The sequence below is a fragment of the Paroedura picta genome, chromosome 3 (assembly GCF_049243985.1).
Source record: "Paroedura picta isolate Pp20150507F chromosome 3, Ppicta_v3.0, whole genome shotgun sequence".
In the NCBI taxonomy this organism is placed as follows: Eukaryota; Metazoa; Chordata; class Lepidosauria; order Squamata; family Gekkonidae; genus Paroedura; species Paroedura picta.
Window position 1 is genome coordinate 109,129,507 of NC_135371.1, and position 23,807 is coordinate 109,153,313.

Sequence of the window (23,807 nt, forward strand, 5' to 3'; positions counted from 1 at the left end):
CCAGGACTATCCAAATAAACTACATTCAACAGTGAAGACCAGAATCAAACATTTAAGTGGTGTGTAGAATGTCTTTGGGGAAAGGTGTATGCCTATGGCTCCCAAAGAGCGCTCCACTGGTAGTCCCTAGCCCTAATGAAGTACATCTGACCCCAACCAGGGCCAGGACAGTGAGTCCTGGCCCCTATTTGGTGAAATGAGCTCCCAGAGAAGATCTAGGCTCTAATGAAGCTGGCATAGTTCTGCAGAGCCTGCAAGTGAAGCTCTTCCACCAAGTTTTTGATTGGAGCCAGTGATCTTATAAACATCAAATGGACCCTCCCTACAAAACACACACAGGACCATTCTGTACAGCAGCAGCCACACTGGGCCACTGGCAGTATGTTGCTGTGGAGCTGCTTGCTCCGTAGCATTCTGTGTCCCCACGGGGGATACATTTCACTGCCTGATCTTCTCCGGTGCCAAAATGTGTCCCCCAAGGAAACATAGCTGTGATGGAATGGTTCTGCTGTGCAGGGGGGTTATTTTGCAGGAAGGTGGGATTGCGTGGCACCATTGACTTTAATGGGCGCCGAAGCTAAATCGGTCTGGATTAGGCCTTTGGTGCACAAGCCTAATACACACACACTATGAGAACCTCTTAATCTGGAAATAGACCCAATGAACAGGATTGCACTAGAAATAATAATGACTGATGCTGCTGCTAGTTACAGATGTGATATTGAAATTATTTAAAATTGTTATTTAAAGCCATTTTGGTATATAGGAGTGAGGACTTCTAATCTGGCATGCCGGGTTTGATTCTGCACTCTCCCACATGCAGCCAGCTGGGTGACCTTGGGCTCACCATGGCACAGATAAAGCTGTTCTGACGGAGCAGTGATATCAGAGCTCTCCCAGCCTCACACACCCCACAGGGTGTCTGTTGTGGGGAGAGGAAAGGGAAGGCGATTGCAAGCCACTTTGAGCCTCCTTCAGGTAGAGAAAAGTGGCATCTAAGAACCAACTCTTCTTCTTCTAAAGCATAAATGTGTTACTATTTTGATGTTGTACATTGCCCTGATATGGCTCACCAGGAGGGCAGTGTATAAATCAAATCAATAATAATACAGCAAAGCTTGCTTGACTTCTTCTGTGGTATGTGGAATGACTTTCAGTGCATTACTTAGTCAACAGTTACAGTGGCTCCAGATGATCAGAGCACTGTTGTGTTGAGCTTGTTATGCTAATACAAAAGGGTTGGTTGGTTTTGGAAATCTGTTGTAATAAGGAACTTGAGGGCAAACATCAGGTACATTGATGGGTTTCTCTGCAAGCAAGGAAGCAAACAAGCAAACCTCCCTCTTGCTTAGCCCCATTGCCTGCATAATGTGCCGGCCCTTTTGTATTTGAAAATTGGGTGAGCACAACTGGTACAGTGGGCATGCAGTTTCAGTTTACTATTTACAATTGGAACAATTGAGTAGTCCCTCAACGAAAGGTCACAGTAGTTCACATATCTCCCCCACCCTATTGTGTATTTATTCTTCAGTGAAGTATCACTGTGGAGTCCTAGAGAAAGTAAATATCCTGGGAAACATTAGGATAAATCAGAAAACTAAACAGGAAAACAAAACCAGCATTGCTCTAAAATCTGGACTCAAGCATTTTCCTGATAATTTGTGGCTCTTTTGTCTGTATCATTCAGGCCAAAGTTTATTTCAGGTCTAACATCTTTCATATCCATCTCACTCTCAGATAGAAACAGGTATAAACAACTTTGCAGGTAATTAACATCTGTTTGTGCAGACCCTCCAACACTTCATAAATGTAACACTCTTATTTTCATTCAGGACACTCCCCCTTCCTTATTACACATGTTGGAAGGTTCTCTGCTGTCTGCTGCATTAATTTCTCTGCAAGAAACTGTGTCTTCCACTTAGAGGGTTTCCTTTGCTAGATTAAAGATTTATTAGGAAAATATAATTGCCCTACAATAACCTAAATAAATAAACTCACTCATAGTCCAGCAGCTGTAATAGAAGTCTTGGCAGACCACATATGATGCCTTAGTGTTCAAATATACGCATTTCCTTGTCAGACCTTGACACACATTCCTGTATCACATATCTAAAATGCCGTTTCTTTCTCCCTCCATGAAACTCCTCTCACCCTGCTTGGCTTAGTTTGAAGCCCCGTTGTTTCTCTCTTAAATAGATAAATTGCAAGACAGATTTTAACACCTCTGTGTGGCACCTGCAGTGACTGGAAGATTAGCTGTTGATTAGCCCATTTGTCATTTGTGGTGGGGGGGGGGGCAAGAGAAAGGAGTGCCATGCCTTTAAAACTGTGGCAGACCTTTCAGTTGACAGCCTTCCATGACTCAGCAGCACAATGGGAAGATCCTTAGAAAATACAGGTTTTGGAAAAAAACAGATTAAGTCTTCATTAACTGTGAGAACTGTGATTTACCCTGAAGGAGTGTGGAACTTTTAGAAATAATTTATGTTTGGCTTCAGAAGCCAAAGTGCGTTCAGTAGCTGCCCCTTTCTTTGACCCACACATCTTCATTTGAGCAGAGAGAAATCTTGGAGGGCACAAGATGCAGCAACTTGGATGAAGCTAAGCAGGTCTGGGTCTGATGATGACTACATAGGATATCTCTGGGATACTGCCTATGTTCACCTCCTTATGTTCCATGATGGAAGAAAGGTGCCATTATAAATGTGATGATAAACAAACACGAATATTTGAATGTTTATCAAATAAACATGCCAGTAACATATGTTCAAGCCACTGTTTATAAAGCCTGAAATTTGCTTGGATGAGCTGTTTTTCTGCACTTGACAGATTACTAGGCAAACTTTCCTGCTCATACATTTATTCTCATGAAAACATACACTGTAAGCATTATCCCATGAAACTTCTCCAAGATGATTATTTGTAGTAGGGATGTCACCATCTTCATCACAAATGTGTTTGCCAGGCAAGCTTAACATAATTGATTGTAGGGATTCTAGTTAGCCAGTTTCAGGATTAGTTCATTACTGTGGGGAACTTCCTGCATGCCTTGTGATTGCTGCTAGCAAATGGCATTTGTTGTGGCACCAGCTAAAGATACTGACTTGAATGAACCCTGTTGAGAGACATGAAGTTCGGCAAAGGTGCAAACAAAACACCTCACAACACCCAAGGGAATGCGTCACAAAAATAATGAAAACCAAGATAATGGTTCAAACAAAGTGCCTATAAGTAGAATGAGCTACAATCCTCTTTCTTGGGACTAAGCCTCATTGAATAAAATGGTCAACCAGCCCCAAAATGGTCAACTAAGCCCCAAAGGTTTTGTCCTTATGGAATGATGCATAGATTTGCAGTATAAAGCTTTTATCACCAAAATGCATTAGTACTAAAAAAGCAAAATGAGGAGGGTGGTATGAGGGTTGGTGTCAGACCCTCTTTCCTCTATGCTACAGATGCAATTGTGGCTATTTCCAGAACTGTTTTGGTCTCCTTGTAGGTCTCCTGTAAGTAGGTCTATCCCCAGTCTCATTCTACCCATTCACTTGTTCTTCCAGATCCAATCCTAGTTTTATAGGAAGCCTCCAAACTCTGTTCCAAGCTGCTTGTACACAGAAAAACAATGCCAGCCAGTTATTAGAATCATGGGAGATCTATTTCAAATCAAATTAGTTTTGAAAGTGACTTATAATAGATTTAAATATGTCCTCAGAGACAAAGTGTGTCTGTGCAGCAGTCCCTGGGTCTGTAAGTGGCAACATTCATACCACCAAGTAAACTCTGGTGAAACTCATATTCATGGGGGGATCTGAACCCCACAAGAGTTCAGTCATCCCTGCTTTGTAGATCAAGATTATTTTAGAAAAAGTTATGTGACAATCACTCTAGTGTAATTTTTCTTATGTATGTACATTCTCATGGGAAAACTTTAAAGTCAATATGAGAGTTGAAAATATCAATGCAGAATTGTCCAAGTATTTGTCACTCAACTTCCATTCCTTCCAAAACAGAATATCACGATCAGATTTCAAACACATATCTTTGTAATTCCATCATGTGTAGAATAACATTATTTTTCTTTTTAAAGCGGTCTGTTCTGCGAAAATCCCCCACCGATGGTTCTGCTCCAAACTAGCCCTTGTGACCACTATGAGTGCCAAAATGGAGCCCAGTGCATTGTGGTACAGCAGGAGCCAGTCTGTCGTTGCCTGGCTGGCTTTGCCGGCCAGAAGTGTGAGAAACTCATCACTGTCAATTTTGTTGGGAAGGATTCCTATGTTGAATTGCCGCCAGCCAAAATCCGCCCTCAGGGAAACATCTCCCTCCAGGTAAAGCATGCAAACAAAACAATCATTTAAAGTGGTTCTACAGGAAATATCTTTTGGATTCTTTTGTCCCCTGCAATGTGTATTTATTGACAAATGTAATTGCAAAGAGCTTAAGCAAAGGACTAGTGCACTTGCTATATTTCGCACCAGAATGCCATAGAGTCCATGCTCTCACCCATAATGAAGAGGAGCACAGGACCTTTCAAACAGCTGCCTGCTACATAATGCCATTCATAAGTGACTGATACACATTCAGTTTAGGACTTTCATTTTCCCTAACGCAATAATCTTGAAGCACAAAATACAAGTTTTTGGCACTTCTCAATAATATGTGAAGCCACAGTCATATTCTCTGGTTTCTGCCTATGTACAGAAGCAAAATATTTCATGTGACCCACGAGCCATGGCATGTTCAGTTGCAAAGTCAAATGCGGAGCTTGATGTCAAAAACAGGTTCATGACAAAAGTGTATTTTGGATGACACAATGAAAGCCAGACTTGTTTACTACATGGGTGTCACACAGATGGTGTTCTCAAAGCTTATTTTGCAATTAAAATATTGCTTCTCCATCTGGTAGTTAATTGCTACTCCAGTTAAAAAAAATTATAACTAAGCATCTCTTAAAACAGGATTAAAGAGTCCCTTCTAATAAAAAGAGTTCATAAACAAATCAAAGTTATTTTCAATTTGACAGCCTAGGAAGTTATTTTGAAATTTAAAAGAATGTTTTACTATTCTGCCTTTGCATATTGCAATTTTTTCTCGCAACCTGAAAGATCTCTGTTCTTATGTTTACTGTAGCCATAATTTGAGCCATTATTTGTTCTTGCTAGCATCTTCAGTATTAGGGGTCCTTAAAAAAAAAGTGCTCTTAATTAGATAAGGGATCGGCTGACGGAAGCTGCAAGGCCAACAGCTGTAATGGTTCTGAGTGCAATTTAACAGTCATTGGATGGACCAGGCCGATCCAATGATAGCAGTGAAGAGGCCTATTGCTGCTGAACGGACCCTTTTTTAGTGGATAAATAGATGTTCTTCCTACACTTCTCATAAGGAAATGCTTAGCTTGTGTTCTAATTAAGCATGTTGCAGGTCACATCACTCTCTATTTGTTCTCTCAATTATACATTTGGAAATGTTTTATGTTAGATTTTAAATTTCTAAACCACTTCCAGATAACTTAAATAAATTATAAACTGACAAACTATTTTTCTTTGCTTGAGGAATTGTGCTATTTGCCAATCTTTTTTATTATATATTTCTATACCACTCTCCCTTGCAGCTCAGATTGCAAGCAGAGTAAAAGTATAGGGTTACAAGCTGTACAATACAACTTACAATAAACAAGCTAGAAATCATGTTCGGTCCTTGGCTACAATTCAGTCATTTTACTGTTGAATCCTAAGCAGTGTACTTCAAAGTCCACTGAAGTCAATGGGTTTATAAAAGCACAATTTTCTTTAGAATCATATTAATATACATTCAAAGCTCCTTGCATATGAAAGCATTCCACACTTTTCTGACTGAGGGAGTATTTGACTCTTGGCGTACACTTTTCCCAGTCAGCTTTCTGCAAGTACAAAAACTGGGTGCATTCTGTTTAAGTGTCAGTGAGCATTTGTGCTGGAGGGAGGGAGGAACGTTTTGCACAGGGATGCCCATGGAATGTCCACAGATGCTGCATAAAAATTTCCATAATGCCACATCAAATATGACACATTGTTCATTATCTGCTTCCTTATTGACTTCTCTGATAATGGAAGGAATTAATCAGTATCAGTTTTTTTAGGCATTACATACAATTTTTAAAAATTCTAATTGGGCAGGAACGTATTCTGTCTACACACCTCTTTTTAATGTATCCCCATTAATCATTTTCACTTTTTTTGTTCATAGGTAGCAACAGATAAAGACAATGGCATTTTATTATATAAAGGAGACAATGATCCCCTGGCTTTAGAGTTGTACCAAGGCCATGTGAGGCTTATCTACGACACGCTGACTTCTCCACCTACAACTATATACAGGTAAATCCTTGATTTCAGATATTTTGAACTGGATTCACCCAAGGGATTGAGCATCAAAGCTCTGAATAAGAAAGTAAAATGATAATTTCTGATATGACTTGTTTTCTTTCCCTGTGTTACATAGAATGTGAATATGGGGGGGGGGGTATTGCAAGTATGTAAAATGTGTTTTTCTTATAGCATAAGCACAGTCTGTCCTGATAAATGAATATAGCATATCCCTCAAAGTCTAGGCCAAGAAAACAAATATAATGGGATTAATTGTTCAGCTATATAAAATCTGTGTTTCCTTGTACTATAACTGGATATTAATTTACAGCACTTTTAAAAGGTTTAAAACCAGTTTTTTTATTTTCACACATTTCAGTTTTCCTTATTAAGTTATGGGAAAGTATGGAAAGGAGGGAAATGACAGTGGTATCAAGACATTCTTTTTATTTTTTATTTCACTTTCTAAAGATTCTAACTTTATTACTCAGCAGACTTCCTGTTCTGAGTTTTTCTTCTATACCTATATTGCAATTTGATCTAAACCCTGTTTCTAGTTTAAATGAATGGGCAAAGCACCCTTGGACTAATGATTATCCAAAGTTCTTTTTAATAGTGAAAAAAATGTTAAAGCATAGTTCAATCCCATCTAGTTCAATCCCTTAGTGCAAGGCAGAAGAATTTCACCATTGGGCAGAGAAGAAATGGATAACTAATAGATAAATTTCCAGCATTCACCACACATTAACCTCAGATCAAGTATGCCCAAGCAAAAAGCATTGCAGAAAGGTGATTTCAGAGTAAATAGCACTAGAAGACTTGCACAAGTAAACCCCATCACGCCCACAATGGAAAGATAAAAACCGTCATTAGCCACTCTATCCTAGAGAGATCATATTTTTCTGACCACAAATATGGTGATCAAACTCTAGAAGCAGCTTCTTATTTCACACGCCAATTGTGTTGGCCACAGGCGCAATCTTATTTTCCACAACAAATGTGCATAAAGATTCATTAATAAATGCATGTCCTTTAACATGCATTGGGAAGCCAAAGGCTCTTAAATTTGATAGCACGAGTGCTTAAGTACTCATGTTGCTTGTTCATATTTTATGCATTCACTGCAGGCAAATCTGGTGTGCTCTGGTGCCTCTCTAATGTGTACAGAATGCAACCACTGACACACTCACACCCACACACAGAAAAACCTTTATTCATGGCAGCTTCTTTGCAGCCAATGTCTTTTTTGAAGTTGTGATTTCCTCAGAAGAAACCAAGCTGACAGCTCCTCTTTATGATGGGTACCATGTCCTTGCATAGTAAACTTAAAAGGACTGATTTTATGTACAGAGAAACAGGAAGCTGCTTAAAGAATCTCCATTCTTCCTGTGAGCGTTTTTTAATACTCAGGAAACAAAGCAGGATGGGTAATTATCTCAATCCGGAGCTGCCGTCTGTTCCTTTTAGGGGGCTGCCTTGTACGCGGAGGAGAAACAAACTCTGTAGGCTGCTTTCTATGCTTGTGGTGTATTGACTAATTAGGGAGTGCATTGACTTCAGCTAGAACAGAAAGGGCAATCATTAGGTCTGAGCTAGCCTGTCTTTCTGTTGAAAAGATTGGGGGCGGCGGGAGTGTTTTACTTTCACTAGTGATTATGGCCTGGTGGGATAGGCATGGAAACAGACTCTTTTATTCTGCAGCTAATCCTAATTGATTCCATGTAATAGCAAAGCCAAGTTGTTGCAGCAGTTTTATGCCACTAATTAGAACATAGGGGAAGGCTCATTAGTTGCAGACAACACATGAGGTGACAGATCAGAGCCAGGCGCCTGCTCCCTATTGTTGATAGCAGAATGCTACAGCGAAAAGGGGGCATTTCTGATATTCCAGAGTTTTACGGATCCTCTCCTTCCTAGCAAAGTTACCCGTGGCGCTAAGCATCAGTGTCCTCATTATTCCGCTGCCCTTCATATTGATCAAGGAGGAGGTCTCCATTTGGAATGACGCCTCATTACCATAAGATTAATGGCCTGCTCCCTGACGGTGTGGTGCTCTGTGTGATCTGTTGAGATGGTGAAAGCTGCAGCTTAATGTGATGCCCTTTCTGAAATGTCACTCTAATCTTTTATTTGTTTAAGGAGAACAGCAGAATGGGGATTAGCATCCGGCCTGATAGGGAAAGATTGGGCTCAGAGAGAAAATCTACAACTAAAGAATGTCAAAATGTGGGAGGAGGGAGAGCATCTCAGTAGATTTAGTTTCCCTTGCTTTTGTGGGTGGGTTTTAATGTGGGGAAAATACTTTTGATTCTCAGGGCTGTTTCTACATGGATGTTTTTGCTCTGGTTTAGCTTCATTACATTGAGGAATATTCTCATGGTGTTGTCCTCTATTTATTCTGAGCATGTATGCATTTTTGCAGTTCATGCCAAACTTGGTACCAGTTTCCTTACGTCAGCCTGTAGCCATCATTTCCCTCCCCCGCACTAAAGGATTTTTGTCCCGATTTCTTTTAAAAATTGGGAATTGCTAGATCACTGTAGTGTTATAACATTACAGTTATATGTTGCTTCAATCTACCAATTCCCAGTTTTCATTTCAAAATAAAGTATCTAGCCCTTTGTATTGCAGAGTTATAAGGAGAAATGTGCTATAACTTCACAATAAAAACACAAGAGTGCTCCTTTTAAAAAATGAAAGCAGAGAAGGACTAGATCACAGCAGTAGACCATTCTAATGTTATAAAAATCTAGAAATTTCTATTTTTAAAAAGCCCTTGTGGTAATGATGACCACAGGAGGCTGATAAGAGAAGGACACCCTGTACGGATGCTCTGTTACCTTTATATTTGCAGCAGCCATGTGGGAGCAACCTGATTTTATACTGCCAGGAAATCTTTAGTGCTGTTAAGATGTTCTGCATGTGGATTATGGAACACAAACACATTCAGTTTGAACACAGTGATAGCTGAGGCCTCCAAAGCATGGGAGCATTCAGCTCTCCATCAGCCTGCAGAGCTACTTGGCAGGTTATAGAAATAGAGCCTGGCAGGTCCTAGTGTGTTGAAATACAAACCCTGCATAAAATTCTATGCTCGTCTAACATGCATATCTATTGCATGTGCTTATGATTCTCCACTACCCTGATATCAGGGTTCTGTGGACCAATACTAATCACCAGACAACAACTGTGGCACAAAGAAAAAGTGAGAAACAATGAACATACGAAGAAATAAATTAATCTCCAAAATACTTATTTCCTCTTTGTTCCTCACTTATATCTGCCATATTTTCCAGCCCATTAGCTGGGATCCTTTCTTCTTTTTGTGTCTCTCACTTCAGGACACAAAAGGTGCAGCAGGCTGCTTGCTTCATATTGTCTCTTCCACCTTCACTTTGCTTAAGGGAAGAGCTGTTTTTGGTACCCCGCTTTTTACTACCTGAAGGAGTCTTTAAGCAGCTTGCAATCACCTTCCCTTCCTCTCTCCACAACAGTCATCCTGTGAGGTAGGTGAGGCTGAGAGAGCTCTGACAGAACTGTAACTGGCCCAAGGTGGGCTGGCTGCATCTGGAAGGGCAGTTACCAAGAGTTTAAGCCTGATGTGGAATTCAGCTGGTAACCAGTGCAGATGTTGGCGAGAAGCCAGGATGTGGGATCTCCATAGTGTTCTTATGAAGACCGTGGTCTCTGTATTCTGAACCAGCTATAGTTTCTGGATCACAGTTAAGGGTAGGCGAGTTGCAGAAGTCCAGTCTAGAGGTGACTGCCGCGTGGATCACTGTGGCCAGGTGTTCTGGGACCAAGTAGGATACAAGTAGTTTGGCATGGCTCAGGTGGTAGAATGCCAGCGATGCTAATCTTGTGACCAGTGTCTCCATCGAGAGGGAGGCGGAGTGAGCCACTGATAGCTGTACCCCATCCAGGGTGGGCAGTCACGCTTCTTTGCTTGGACCCTTCCTGCCCCTTCACAGTCTTTGAAGGGTTGAACTTCAGATGACTTTGCTTAAGCTACTTCGTCACTGCTTCCAGACATGTGGTTAAGGCTTCTGTGGGAGAATCAAGGCAAACATCAATCAGGAGGAAGAGCTGGGTGTCATCTGCATATTAATTACATCCCAGCCCAAACCTCCACATCAGCTGAGCACAAGTGTGCATAGGACCACTCCTTGTGAGACTCCACATGTGAGCTGGTGGCAGCTTGATTGTCTCTCTCCTATAGCTACCCTCTGTCTACGAGCCCAGAGAAAGGAGATCAGCCATTGGAGGGCTATCCCCCATATCCCAGCGTTGGTGAGGTAGAGAGCCAGAAGCTCATGGTCAACTGTGTCAAATGCTGCTGTGAGGTTTAATAGCACAAGCAGCACTGACCCGCCTTGGTCCAACTGATGGTGAAGGTCATCCATCAGAGAGACCAGTGCTGTTTCTACCCCGTGGCCAGGCCGGCCAGAAGCCTGACTAGGATGGGTCTAGGACTGAAGCTTCATCCAGGTATGTTGATATTTGCTCTGCCATAGCCCTTTCTACCATTTTCCCCAGAAACACTAGATGCAAGATGGGTGAGTAGGTACAGAGATTTTTTTCCCCCAGCAATACCACTGCCTCTTTCAGCCTCTCTAAGAATTCTCCTGTTGAGAGAAAAAGGATTCTCTCCTGGAGGACTCTCTCCTATCCTTAACAGGTAAAGGTAAAGGTATCCCCTGTGCAAGCACCGAGTCATGTCTGACCCTTGGGGTGACACCCTCCAGCGTTTTCATGGCAGACCCAATACGGGGTGGTTTGCCAGTGCCTTCCCCAGTCATTACGGTTTACCCCCCAGTAAGCTGAGTACTCATTTTACCGACCTTGGAAGGATGGAAGGTGGAGTCAACCTAGAGCCGGCTGCTGGGATTGAAATCCCAGCCTCGTGGGCAGAGCTTCGGACTGCATGTCCGCTGCCTTACCACTCTACGCCACAAGAGGCTCTTACCTCCTATCCCTACATCAGTTGTTTTAAGTAGACACAGTAAGCATGGGTCTAATGGGCATGCAGTTGGCTGTGCTGAAGCTAGCATCCTGTCCACTTCAGTCAGTGTGAGCCATCTGAAGTTACTCAGGGTTCCCTCCAGGGGTGGCTAAGGGGCCTCTAGTTAGCTTTCTGTGTCCAAGGTTGGAGGGAGGTCACAGCAGAGTGTCGGCGAAGGCCATGGCGCCAGGCCGTGGCTCCCTCTCCCCGCCCCCCCCCCCGCAGTAAAAAACTTCCCAGGCTGCAAGCTTGCGGCCCGGGAAGCTTCTTACTGCGGGAGGGCGGGGAGAGGGAATCAGGGCCAGGCCGTGCGGCCGTGTGGGCGTGGCCCGCGGGCGCGGCCCGTGCACGGGCATGGCCCGATGTGCGGGCGCGGCCCGTGGGGGCACGGCCCGATGAGCGGGCGCGGTCCGCACGGGCGCGGCCCGATGCCCTGCCGGTCCCCAGCCTTAGAAAGGTTGGGGACCACTGCTCTAGGGCAATGAGTGATCAAAGTATCCTAAACAATTGTGCTGGGCGTGAGTTTGCAGATGCGATGGAAGTGAAATAAAACTTATATTTTACTGACTTCACTACCATCTCATAGGCTTTCATGTGCTTTCTATAAGATGTTCTTGATGCTTCATTATGAGTCTTCCTCCAAGCACGTTCTGGAGCTGTTCTTGCAGAGGAGTTTTCTTAGAGCACTCTCAGCTCCACAGGGTGTCTGTTGTGGAGAGAGGAAAGGAATGATAATTGCAAGCTGCTTTGGAAGCACTTTGGGTAGTGAAAAGCAGGGTATAAAACACCGGCACTTCTTATACTTTAAATGTTTGAGTAACTGAGTGTCTTTGATTTAGTTAAGCACCATTTTTATTTAAAACTTTCTTACCCCACACATTCCTCCAAGGTGTCAAAAGCAGCTTACAAAACCCAAAGCCCTAAAGTACACCAACAATTAAGCGTATCCCTCAGATAAAACCAGGGGATAAAGTGACAAGCTCAAATAATAGAGTAGGTACAAGAATGAAGATTTGCCTAGTAACTGTTAGACAGTAAATTCAGTACTACTAAGCCAGCTTGGTGTAGTGGTTAAGAGCAGTGGCCTCTTATCTGGAGAACTGGGTTTTATTCTCTACTCCACAGTCCTGATAGAACTATTCTCATAGAGCAGTTCTGTCAGAGCTCTCTCAGTCCCACCAACCTCACAGGATGTCTGCTGTGGAGAGAGGAAGGAAGGTGATTGTAAGCTTTGAGAGTTCTTTGGATAGTAAAAAGCACGGTATAAAACCCAACCCCTCTTCAGTTGGGAGGGGGTTTCAAATACAGCATTGCAATAGAAATATCCCTGTCCCTGATGCTTACCCACCATAGAGGTACACAGAACACAGTCCCTGATGACAATCTCAATTGATGGACTAGTTTGAACAGGTAGTGTGTGGCAGTTCAATGTACCTTAATTGTTCATGTCAGAATAGGACTTGGTTCCAACCTCTACTCAAACATGACACCTTCTTGGCAGCTCGGGGTGGTTTACATTGAACATTGTATAACTTTACATAACATATATTGCCATTTATCACTAACTATGAAGAAGAGAGAAATTAACTCCAGAAAACATGTCAATCAAATAGGACCATTACATCAAGAAAATATTGCTTATAGAGATAGAATGGTTGATGAAAACTCCAGAATAGTCTTTCTCGACTTTTTTACCATTGAGCAACCCCTGAAACATTCTTCAGGCTTCAAAGAAACCCAGAAATGGCAAAATTGTGCAGAATAAGGTTGGGAAGTATAGCTGTGCACATGCCCACCTGGGGCCCCTCCCCTTCCCACCCCCTCCATGCCCACCATTGGCCATTTTGGGAGGGTGGGTATAGGTCGACATGGCCATATACAGTCATATCACCCAATAAAAGTTTAACAAATTTTAAAAATATATAAAAAATTAACTCCCACCCATTCGGGAAACCCTTCCAGGGTCATCAAGAAACCCCAGGATTTCATGAAACCCTGGTTCAGAAAGTCTGCTCTAGAAGATATAGTTTATTTGCAAATACCACAACATTTGCTAAAACCTCTATCTGACCCATTATGCACGGGGGGAATAACGCACATTCGGGGTGGAATGGCGGCGACTAAAATCACCAACAACGCATGGTGCCGGCTGCAACTGACTGCAGCTTCGGTGCATGCCGCCAAAAAAGCTGCGTTAGCAAAACGCGGAAGAAAGCGCAGCCTCCGGGTGACCGGGGCACAACCAGAAGCAGCGCCGGGATCGCCGCGTGCATAATCAGTTACTCTGGGTTTTGCCGCCGTCGCAACCCGCCCCGTACATAACCGGTGTGCTTCGCGTCTTCCCCCTCCACATTTTCCATGTGACCCGAAATCGCCGTTTCGGCGGCCGTGCATAATGGGCCTCTGTGTTGACATTTTTCCTATGTGCGTGTTTCCTTGTTTCGTTTTAAAATTAGAGTTACATTTTTGGGTTTGAAGAGTAGAGTTTTCTTTTCCACATTATGCATATTGATTTTCCGTTGTATAAGAATATGTTAAGATAACAATTATGATTCTGTCTGACATTTGCAGGAAAGAATTTTTTATTGATTTCTTTTCCATGCTTGATTGTCTTTGGCGGTAATGTTTCTGCAATGCTAAATGTTTTTTTTTAATGGAACTTTCCTTCTTTTTTCCATTGTCTATTTAAAGTAATGTAAACCAGCCAATGAATAGCTCAGTATGCTGTTGTCCTTGAGAACATGTTTATGTGCAGTATTAAAAAGCTTTAGCTTTCATTTGAAATGTGAAAATGCTGAGTTTTGTAGTGCTTACAATCAGAACAGAACGATGTACTGTCAATAAATACCAGAAGCAGCCATTTATCTGCTCATTCATTCTCAAGTGATTGATTTTATACTCTACACCCTGGAGAAATACATGTACCAGTCTTTTTCCTAGTAGGCCTTCCGTGCGTTTCAGTCAAAGCAAAAATTCAGCAGGGCATAAACTGCCCAGCTTCCTGGTCCAGGCGGCCGGTTTCATGAAAGACTGGGGGTCCAGTTTCCATAATGAGGCCAAGGCAGTGCACATCTTGGGTACCACCCTTGAGGGGGGAGCCAGAGAGTGGTGTACAAACCTCCACAAGCTGCAGAGGCCTGAACTCATGAGTATCCAGAGATTAGCTCCGCTTACCACCCTGCCACCAATGAACAGACTAAATGTGTCAACCAGGTCTTGGAGCAGCATCTTCACTGCTTCATTAGCCACCAGCAGGACAACTAGATGTCGGCGCTCCCCTTGGAAGAATATACATATAACAACTTCCCTCAGTAGAGCACCAGTCTCTTCCCCGTTGAAGTCATCTATGGATATGCCCAGCTGCCCTTCCCCATGCTAGAACCCCTAATGACAGACCCTGGTAGTATTCCTCCTGGGGTATATGAGTGGGTGGTGAAGGTGCATGTTAGGGGATGATCGAGTCCCTTGAGGGGGCTAAAGCAGACTGTAAGAAATGGTCTGACCTAAAACAGTACCCCCCCCCCAGGTTTAAGGCAGGGGACAAGGTGTTCATTTCCACCAAACATTTAAAGAACCAGTGCCCCTCCAAAAACCTGAACTATCACTTTGTGGGGCCTTTCAAAATTCTGGACATGGTCAATGAGGTGGCTGCCTGGGTGGTGTTGCCCCCCTCCTTTTGCAAAGCAGGGCACAAACTGCCCAGCTTCCTGGTCCAGGGGGCTTAAGGTGGCACCATGTTTCACGTCACTCTTTAGAAGAAAGCCCCTCTTCTGAACAAGTGGCATCCCAATGCTCTTCCTCCCCCTCGAGTCATGGTATTCATTACAAACTCTGTAATGCGCTGCTCCGGGATGCATCATGGTCATTTGCAGTACTTGGTTGCTTGGAAGGGTTTTCCTGAGTCTGCTAACAAATGGGTGAATGTGAAGGATGTTTCTGCTCCCAAATTGGTTCATAGGCTCCATGAGGCTTACCCTGACAAGCCTCATCCTCAGCCACCATGATTTGGGGGCCCCTGAGGTGTTCCCCTTAAAGATGAAAGCGTGTCATGTGCCATGTCAATCTTTCCTGAGCTGGAGTTTGGGTCCCTCCACTCCACCTCTCTCCTCTTGCCTCCTCTGTGTTTCCTTTCAAGGGATATTTCAGCTAAGTCCTGTGAAACACAGATTGCTATCTTTGTGTCCTTGCTGTGAGGTGTAAATCTCTGGGCTGGCTGCTTGGGGCAGCTGGGGTAATCTAGGCCTGATGAGTAGACCACTCGTCTCCAAGTTACACACATTTGTTGAGCAAACTGTTTTAGTCCTGGGAACTGGTTTCCTGCTTATTATTGGGTGGCAGGAGTCTGAGTCTATATAAGCCCCCATGCTTCCTTTGAAACAATTCCTTGTTCTGTGTGTTTGTTCCTGCAAAGTGAACCATGAACAAAACAAAAATAGATGCATTGGATAACAGCTAATTCTAATTCATCAATAATTTAAGAAGCATACAAGTAGAGCTTGCTTCCAGAAGTATATTTAATCTAGAAAGAAAATTCTTAAAAGACAGGGTTGTGTGGACAAAGTCAAAGCATCAGTAATTTAGTCGAATAAAAAGTTACAACTTTCTCCCCCGATACCATGTCCCCATGAGTAATGATGAACCAAAGAATCAGTTTTATTTCTGAAATTAGCTTCAAAGCCCATTCCTAAAAACGGGCCTTGAAAGGGCGCCCACCCCTGGACCCCAGCCAGGCAGCATAAGGTGGCCTTGGGCGGCAGCTTGCAACCACATCAAGTGGGGCCAGTGGGGGCTGGGCAGCTCATTAGCAGGCCTGGGACAGAGCTCCTTAGCAGTCAGGTAGTCAGCTCCTTAGCAGTCCTTAACGAGCAATCAGCAGGCCGGGAGGCCCTCATCAGCAGGGCCAGCCTAGCAGGCCAAGAGGCCCTCATTAGGAGGCCCTCCACCACAATCCTTTGCCCAGGGCCTCTCTCCTTACCTGCTGCTGGCTCCAGGCACTGAGGCATTTGAGAGCAAAGAGGCTAGAGGCCAGAGATGGAGGGCGGGAGCTGCAGGGACAAGGCCAATCAGGGCAAAGCTGGCTGCACCCTGATTGGCCCTATTCCAACTTGGACAGCCGGACACATCCCACCACCTAGGCATCAATATATAGAGGAACAACAATGGATAAAGATGACATACGCCCTACCGTAAAGTCTGGGTTTACAACCCAGTCCATTCAGTACTAACTTTCCCCCTGGAACTCTGGGAAATGGAATCTCTCCTTCTTCTTCCACTCTTCACAGCTACAGGGTACTTTTTTTTTTTAAGAAAAGACTTCAGCAGCTGTTTAAGAAACCATAGGGGCCATCCAGTAGAGTTGGGCAGCATACATTGCAATGATTTTTTGAGGTTGACAGGAAAAGAGCTCTGTAAGCTGATCATTCCTTCCTATAGTGAAATGAGCACCATGACCATTTCCGCACGGAGGAGTAAAATGCACACCACCGTCTGCTTGCAAATGCACAATACGCCACAACAGTAAACCAGTTTTTAAAATTTCTTTTATCCTTATGTTCAGGTCGATTTGTGATAGGCTGGCCGTAGTAATTGGACTCCGATGGTTGTGTGTTCACAATAAAGATTTAAAATACAGAGCACAGATAAAAAGCGAATAGGGAGAGGGCTGCTTCATCATATGCTCTCCCTTTCCCTGTTCATACCTCACCACCAGAAAACACTAACAGGAATGTGTTTTAGATTGGGTTGCTGCCCAATCCCAATAATATTATGAACACTGAGGGCACGTCGCTTTGTGGTCCTGTAGCAACGTGGACTGCACCATTTAATAAAAATAGCGATCTAGAAACGGAGAGGGGAGTGTGGGTGCAAGGGCAGGCAAAAAGCTAGCGAGACTGTTGCACATTTCTACTTTCAGACAGGCTTGCCCCGGTTTGTGCCCCGGGTTGTACCACAATTTTCAGTGCAACAAGGAAGGGGGAAGTGGATTCTACCGCTTCATCAGACAGGAGGGAGGTGAGTAGCAGGGTACCTCAGGGCTCAGGGCTCAGTCCGGTACTTTTTAACATATTTATTAATGATCTAGATGAGGGGGTGGAGAGACTACTCATCAAGTTTGCAGATGACACAGATTGGGAGGACTGGCAAATACTCCAGAAGATAGAGACAGAGTTCAACGAGATCTGAACACAATGGAAAAATGGGCAAATGAGAACAAGATGCAATTTAATAAAGATAAGTGTAAAGTTCTGCATCTGGGTCAGAAAAATGAAAAGCATGCCCACTGGATGGGGGATACGCTTCTAGGTAACACTGTGTATAAACGAGACCTTGGGGTATTTGTGGATTGTCATTTTGGGCTGTATCACATCAAAATCACAAGATGTCATAGTCCCATTGTATACGGCACTGGTCAGACCACACCTGGAGTACTGTGTGCAGTTCTGGAGGCCTCACTTCAAGAAGGACGTAGATAAAATTGAAAGGGTACAGAGGAGAGCAATGAGGATGATCTGGGGCCAAGGGACCAAGCCCTATGACGATAGGTTGAGGGACTTGGGAATGTTCAGCCTGGAGAAAAGGAGGTTGAGAGGGGACATGATAGCCCTCTTTAAGTATTTGAAAGGTTGTCATTTGGAGGAGGGCAGGATGCTGTTCCCATTGGCTACAGAGGAAAGGACACGCAGTAATGGGTTTAAACTACAAGTACAACGATATAGGCTAGATATCAGGAAAAGATTTTTCACAGTCAGAGTAGTTCAGCAGTGGAATAGGCTGCCTAAGGAGGTGGTGAGCTCCCCCTCACTGGCAGTCTTCAAGCAAAGGTTGGATACACACTTTTCTTGGATGCTTTAGGATGCTTTGGGCTGATCCTGTGTTGAGCAGGGGGTTGGACTAGATGGCCTGTATGGCCCCTTCCAACTCTATGATTCTATGATTCTATCAATTTCCAACATGCGACAAAAAGGACAAAAACCCACACCACACACTGGAGAGCTACGGGTTGTTGCCGATATCATGAGGGAGTAGCATTAAGACTTGCAAACAACAAGAGGCCTGGCAAGGGCAAATTCCTCATGCAGAAATGGTCCATGAGTCTACCATGGAAACCTGTATCCAGAACAATTATTAGTCTGCAACTGACTTTCAGTGTATGCAAAATCCTGTCCTTTACCTACATTCTGTCTGGGACATGATAGCAGAAAATCCCTGGATTTGTATCTCATGATTCCTTTTAGGATAAAAGGAACCTTTGGGGTAGAAGTTAGGATTTGGACTGTAATATTTATTTATTTGTTTGTTTGTTTGTTTATTTATTTATTTATCAATCATACTTATATACCGCCCTCCCCAGAGGCTCAGGCAGAGGAACATGGTGAAGCTTTCCCCCTTCTGTTATCCTATAGTAAATTTCCCTAAAGTTATCATGGGGGGGGGGGTTGGGAGGAGTGTGACACATGTCACCCTTTATGTAAATAACTGCAAGATTTTTTCTTTACCTGGCTTCTTTTTCCAGGACTGGGAATGTTGAGCCTTGAATACATATTGCCACGCAGCTAATAAAGTGGAAGCAGTTTCATTTCCTGGCTGGCTATCTGTTTTCTGAGAGACAGCAAGATAATTTTTTTTCGTACTGTTCAGCTTCCAGTTTCACCAAAACAGCTTCATTTTCTGCCTGCCATTCAAACTGGGAACATTTTTAATTGCCTCCAGCTCTAGCCACTGTCAGTGGAATAGCTGCATTTGAATAAGGCAGGTGCATATCATTGCAGAGCAATAAAAGAAAAAAACTTTATAAACCACTTCTAAGTCAAAGATAACCTTTTGAGTATGATTCCATATTGCTTCTGATTTGTTTTGTTTGTTTTTTCTGAATTGTGCATAAATATGACCTAGCACTTCACTTCATTTGTTCCTTAATATAAAGAGAGAGAAAATATAGGGAGAAAAACATCTCTTGTGCAGATGTTCATAAGCATTTTAGTTCATGTCATATATCTGGAAACAGAAGAACCTTGCTGCCTGTTGTAGATAGGTCACATTAGTTGTGATGAATTCCAAAGGTGCATTTGTTTTGACCAAAAGCATCTGCAAGGAAATGCAATCTGTATTAAAAAATTACAGTGGGAGGCAATTATCCTTTTCCCTGCGGACTTTTAAAATAAAATTTGAGTGTCAGTCTTTCCCTGAAGGACTAAAAATTGTTCAAAGAAGGAAATTCTGACAAGAAAAATCATCCTTAGGAAAAGAGAAAAGCACCATTTCCCCCTCTATTACAGATTTCTGTAATGCCCTTATGTTCATTTTAAAGCACACACACAAAAGAGAGAAAACACATACACGACTCATATTCATTTGGCCTTTGACCACAGGACGGACTATTAATCAGTAAAATCAGTTTTTTAAAAGTCAAATAGGTAAAGGGCTCAGATTCAAGGCAAATCAGACTGAAGCTGGAAGAACTATGTCAAGATCATTTTATCTATCCAACAAAATGAGTTTTGACTGAAAAAAAGATTCTCCCCTGGAAAATGTTGGGTATTTTTCCAGTATGTTAGAAGCAAATTTAATTTAAAGATAAATTGCAGCCTTAAGAACCCACCATTCAGATCAAGGCCATCATGCAGGAGATGAATCATCCTTCAGAGTTCTGATAATCTAAACTGACTCATACACATACAAACTCCCTGAAGTTGTAGTCTTTTCCCTTTTGGGTGGTAATAATAACCCCCCAAGGTGTCCGTTTGATAGCAAAACCATGTGAAGCTGGAAGATTTAAAGCCCCCCCCCCCCGGTATGACTGATGCAAATTAGGTACCCCCAAAGCGGCAATTCCCCTTATTTATTTATTTTTATTTATATAACTATTTCTAGGCTGCAACTTCCCACAAGTGGGCTCTGGTTGGCTCACAACATATAATACATTAAAATCATTTAAAAATGTAAAACAATTTAAAATTCTTAACATTCTGATTACCGCAACCACAGCCCCCATGTCTTTCTGATTGTTTTGTCGGCAGTCTTCCCCAACCCCTGGGCCACGGACCAGTACCGGACCATGGAGCCCTCGGTACCGGGCTGCGGTGGGGGGGAAGGAGGCATGGGTATGCCAGCGCCCGTGCCTCCTTACCACCCCCGTGGCACAGCAAGCACCTGGGCCTCCCTCCAGTCCCCGGCCCGAAAAAGGTTGGGGACCACTGGGGCATGTTAGAATTCCACAGGCATGAGGAAACCGACATGGGAGAAAATGGGAGGGGAGTGGGAAAAGTGGGGCATCAGGGAGGGAGGCCTGTAGTCCTTCATCTTTTAATAATATCAGGAAGATTCAATCATGGATCTTTCAGCATCATGTTTAATTTGGCCCTTTGTAAAATCCTGGTAAACTAGTCAGGCAGATGTTGGTAAGTTTAGAAGAAAATGGACTGGTTAGTAGTTGGAGTGGGAGCAAAAGGAAGTTCAATGTTTGTGGATAATCTGTTGGGCAGCAGTGTGCTCTGTGCTTCGTTGGGAGATGATTATGAAAACTCCATAGATAGCATTGAAGGGTTACAAAGTAAGTTAACTTTCTGGGTAGAGAATGTTTTATCAGCTATGAATGGATCAAGTACAGAATTCATTTTGAATCTGTGTAGCAGATAACTGTGTAACTGAGCAAACTCAGTGCTAAATGCAAAGATGTATTTCATAGGAGGAAGCAATGTAAATGAAGGATCTGAGGTGCAGAAGGTCAAAATATCCAGAATTATAAACTGTTCCCATGTATGGGCAGGGAACCTGTATCTTAGATGTCTGTGAATATTACCCACTTTCCATTCAGGTTGGCAGTGACATGGAGGGACCATCAGGCATTGGCATATCTGGAAGTGACTAGGAATCACCTCTCTAGGAATCACCAGGGATTCTATGGCCTTAATGTCAATTTGCACTATTATTTCATGTCTTCATAGCATTATTCTTCAGCTTCCACTCTGCTTAAGCAGCACATCCTGTTTTTAAGCAACAACAGCATAACAGTCACCTATTTCCATATGAATCTACTTGCCCACCATAGTAATCTTTAATTAGTGAGCAATTATCAGCATTATAATGCTAATGAACATTTCATTTGAAAGATGTTGTTGTTGTTGTTGTTGTAGTTATTTCAATTTATTTCCCGCCACTCCCAAGAACGGCTTGTGGCAGATTACAACTTATCCCCACTAAAACTCATATAAAACCCCATTAAAACTATACAGGGACATAAAAAGTGGTACAATAAAACCAAAAACAGAAAACATAGTGGTATTATTCAATTCTCCAATCCCACAAAAACATATCTAAATAAGGGAGTAGGGAGAGGTGGCCATTGAAGACACATGGCCCAATGCTGTTTAGCACCGGGGGGGGGGGGGAGAGCAGTCAGATCTTCCTCACTGCCCCAGCCTCAACCATAGACCTGGTGGAAGAGCTCCGTTGTACAGGCCCTGTGGAACGCTGAGAGCTCCCGCAGGGCCCATAGTTCGACCAGGAGCTCATTCCACCAGGTAGGGGCCTGTTACATATGTCGCTACCTTGAGTCTGCAGGTTAGATAAGAAACTTTGCTGATTATAAAATAGTAGCACAGTCCATTCATATAGAATTGAGACTGGGCTTATGTTCTTCAGGGAAGGAAGGCAGGAGGGAGGGAGAAGCCCAAATCCAGGGCAGACGAGGTGCACCAGGTCAAATGCCATTCGTGAGCAGAAAGAGGTAGAGCAACCTGCCCTGGCTCAAACTCCAGCCTGCAGCTTGGCGCAAAGCCTCCAGTGCAGACAGATATGGCTTCCTGGGATAATCCGGACTTTAATGAGGAAGGAAAAAATAAACAGTTGATCGGTGACATGGTACTCATTGCATATACCAATTATGCTAACTTAACAAATGACCATGCTAGGTGATAAAACAAATACTGAGAACAAGATACATTTGAAAATCAGAAATAACATTTATTAAAGAAGAATAAAATCAAGGGAACTAACTTCTTGGGTGCAGGAGTAATTCCATGAGCATATCCTTCCATACTCATAGAGGAGTGTGTATGGAGGAGCATATCCTTCCATACTCATGGAGGAAAAGAACAGCAAATAAATCCAATTTGTAAAATGGCTTGGTAAATGCATCATGGGCTAGACAAGATTTCTACAACTCATCAAATATAGACATTCTTGCTGCAGCAGCAGCAAAAAAACAAACGTGTTATATTGGGAACTGAGAGGGTAGAGGGGGCAATCTTGTGCATCAAAGGTAAGGCAGAGGCAAGTTGGAGGTAAGATGCTGACAAAACTTTAAACAGTAAACCTATCAAGCTGCTAGGGTTGCCAACCTACAGGTGGGGGCTGGAGAGCTCCCAGAATGAGAGTGCATTTCTAGATGAAAGAGATCCGTTGTCCCTGGAGAAAATGACTGCTTTGGACTATGTAACTGTATCCCATTGATATCCTGATCCTCTTTCCCCAGGCCCCAAAACCTCCTAGCTTTTCTCAACCCAGAGCCCAGTACTACCATCAGCCTATAATGGATACTAACATTTTCTGCTCACTGGAATGTCAGTAAATTACTTTTTTTTTTCCCTGATCACAGTTATCTCTATACTATTCCACTTGGATGAGTGGAATACAATTCACAATAATGTGATTAACCATAGAGAAGCCCAAGTAATATTTTCTAGTCCTGTTTGCAATCATGGCTGATGGCAGCTACTTTCCTGGCATTGTATTTTTTAAAATACATGTGTGTGTGTGTGTGTGTGTGTGTGTGTGTGTGTGTGTGTATTCAGATAGTGCTATGGCTGTTTGTTACTCTTTTGGAGACATCTACTCAAATGCAACTGAATGTCTTGCAACATGTTTATATTTCACTGGGATTTTAAGTATATATTGTGAATTCCCCAGGAATGGCTTTTTAAAAGGGCAGATTCCACTTTATCGTAGAACATTTTAATAGTTTTACTGGACCTTAGCCCAAATGAAAAACCGAGAGCTGTTTCTGATTGGTTGGCAGCACATTGTTAACAAAAGCTTTGGCTTTATGAATCCAAACACAAAGTTGATTTTGATCCAACTCCCATTTAAAATCTCCTCTCTTTCTCTCGCTCACACGCACACAGGCACACATATCTTGCTAGTTCTTATTTAATCTCTTATCAAAATAATTCTTAAAAGCATGCTAGATACATTTGCAGTCCTTGACCACTTACAGATGTTAAGACATTGTGACATTTTCCTTTTGTCAGCTGTACAGTTCAGCTTCATTCTTCGTTCCTAGAAAGCTTTAATATTGGCAGTAGTTCATCCTGCCCTAGCTTCATTTTTCTGCCAAGATGTTTACATTCTGATTTGAGATGATTGTGTAGTACAAAGAGTAATATGTCAGCAATGCTGTGTTCCCCCCCCCCAGGCCCAAACATTGTCTTTCTATGATGCTCTACTGCCACCTAGAAATGAAC

At 42.9% G+C, this 23,807-nt stretch overlaps 1 protein-coding gene across 4 annotated transcripts in view; it reads left to right on the forward strand.

The window, feature by feature from the left end:
* The window catches only part of SLIT3 (slit guidance ligand 3), a 713,209-nt gene that overhangs the window by 677,847 nt on the left and 11,555 nt on the right, over nucleotides 1-23,807 (forward strand). For 3 of the 4 annotated variants that reach the window (XM_077327142.1, XM_077327141.1, XM_077327143.1), the window contains 2 exons: nucleotides 4,088-4,328; nucleotides 6,226-6,356. In XM_077327142.1, coding sequence (XP_077183257.1) covers nucleotides 4,088-4,328; nucleotides 6,226-6,356 — 372 coding nt within the window. Of the gene's footprint in view, nucleotides 1-4,087; nucleotides 4,329-6,225; nucleotides 6,357-18,859; nucleotides 19,098-23,807 lie in introns of those variants that run through there. The other variant, XM_077327144.1, reaches the window with a different exon arrangement.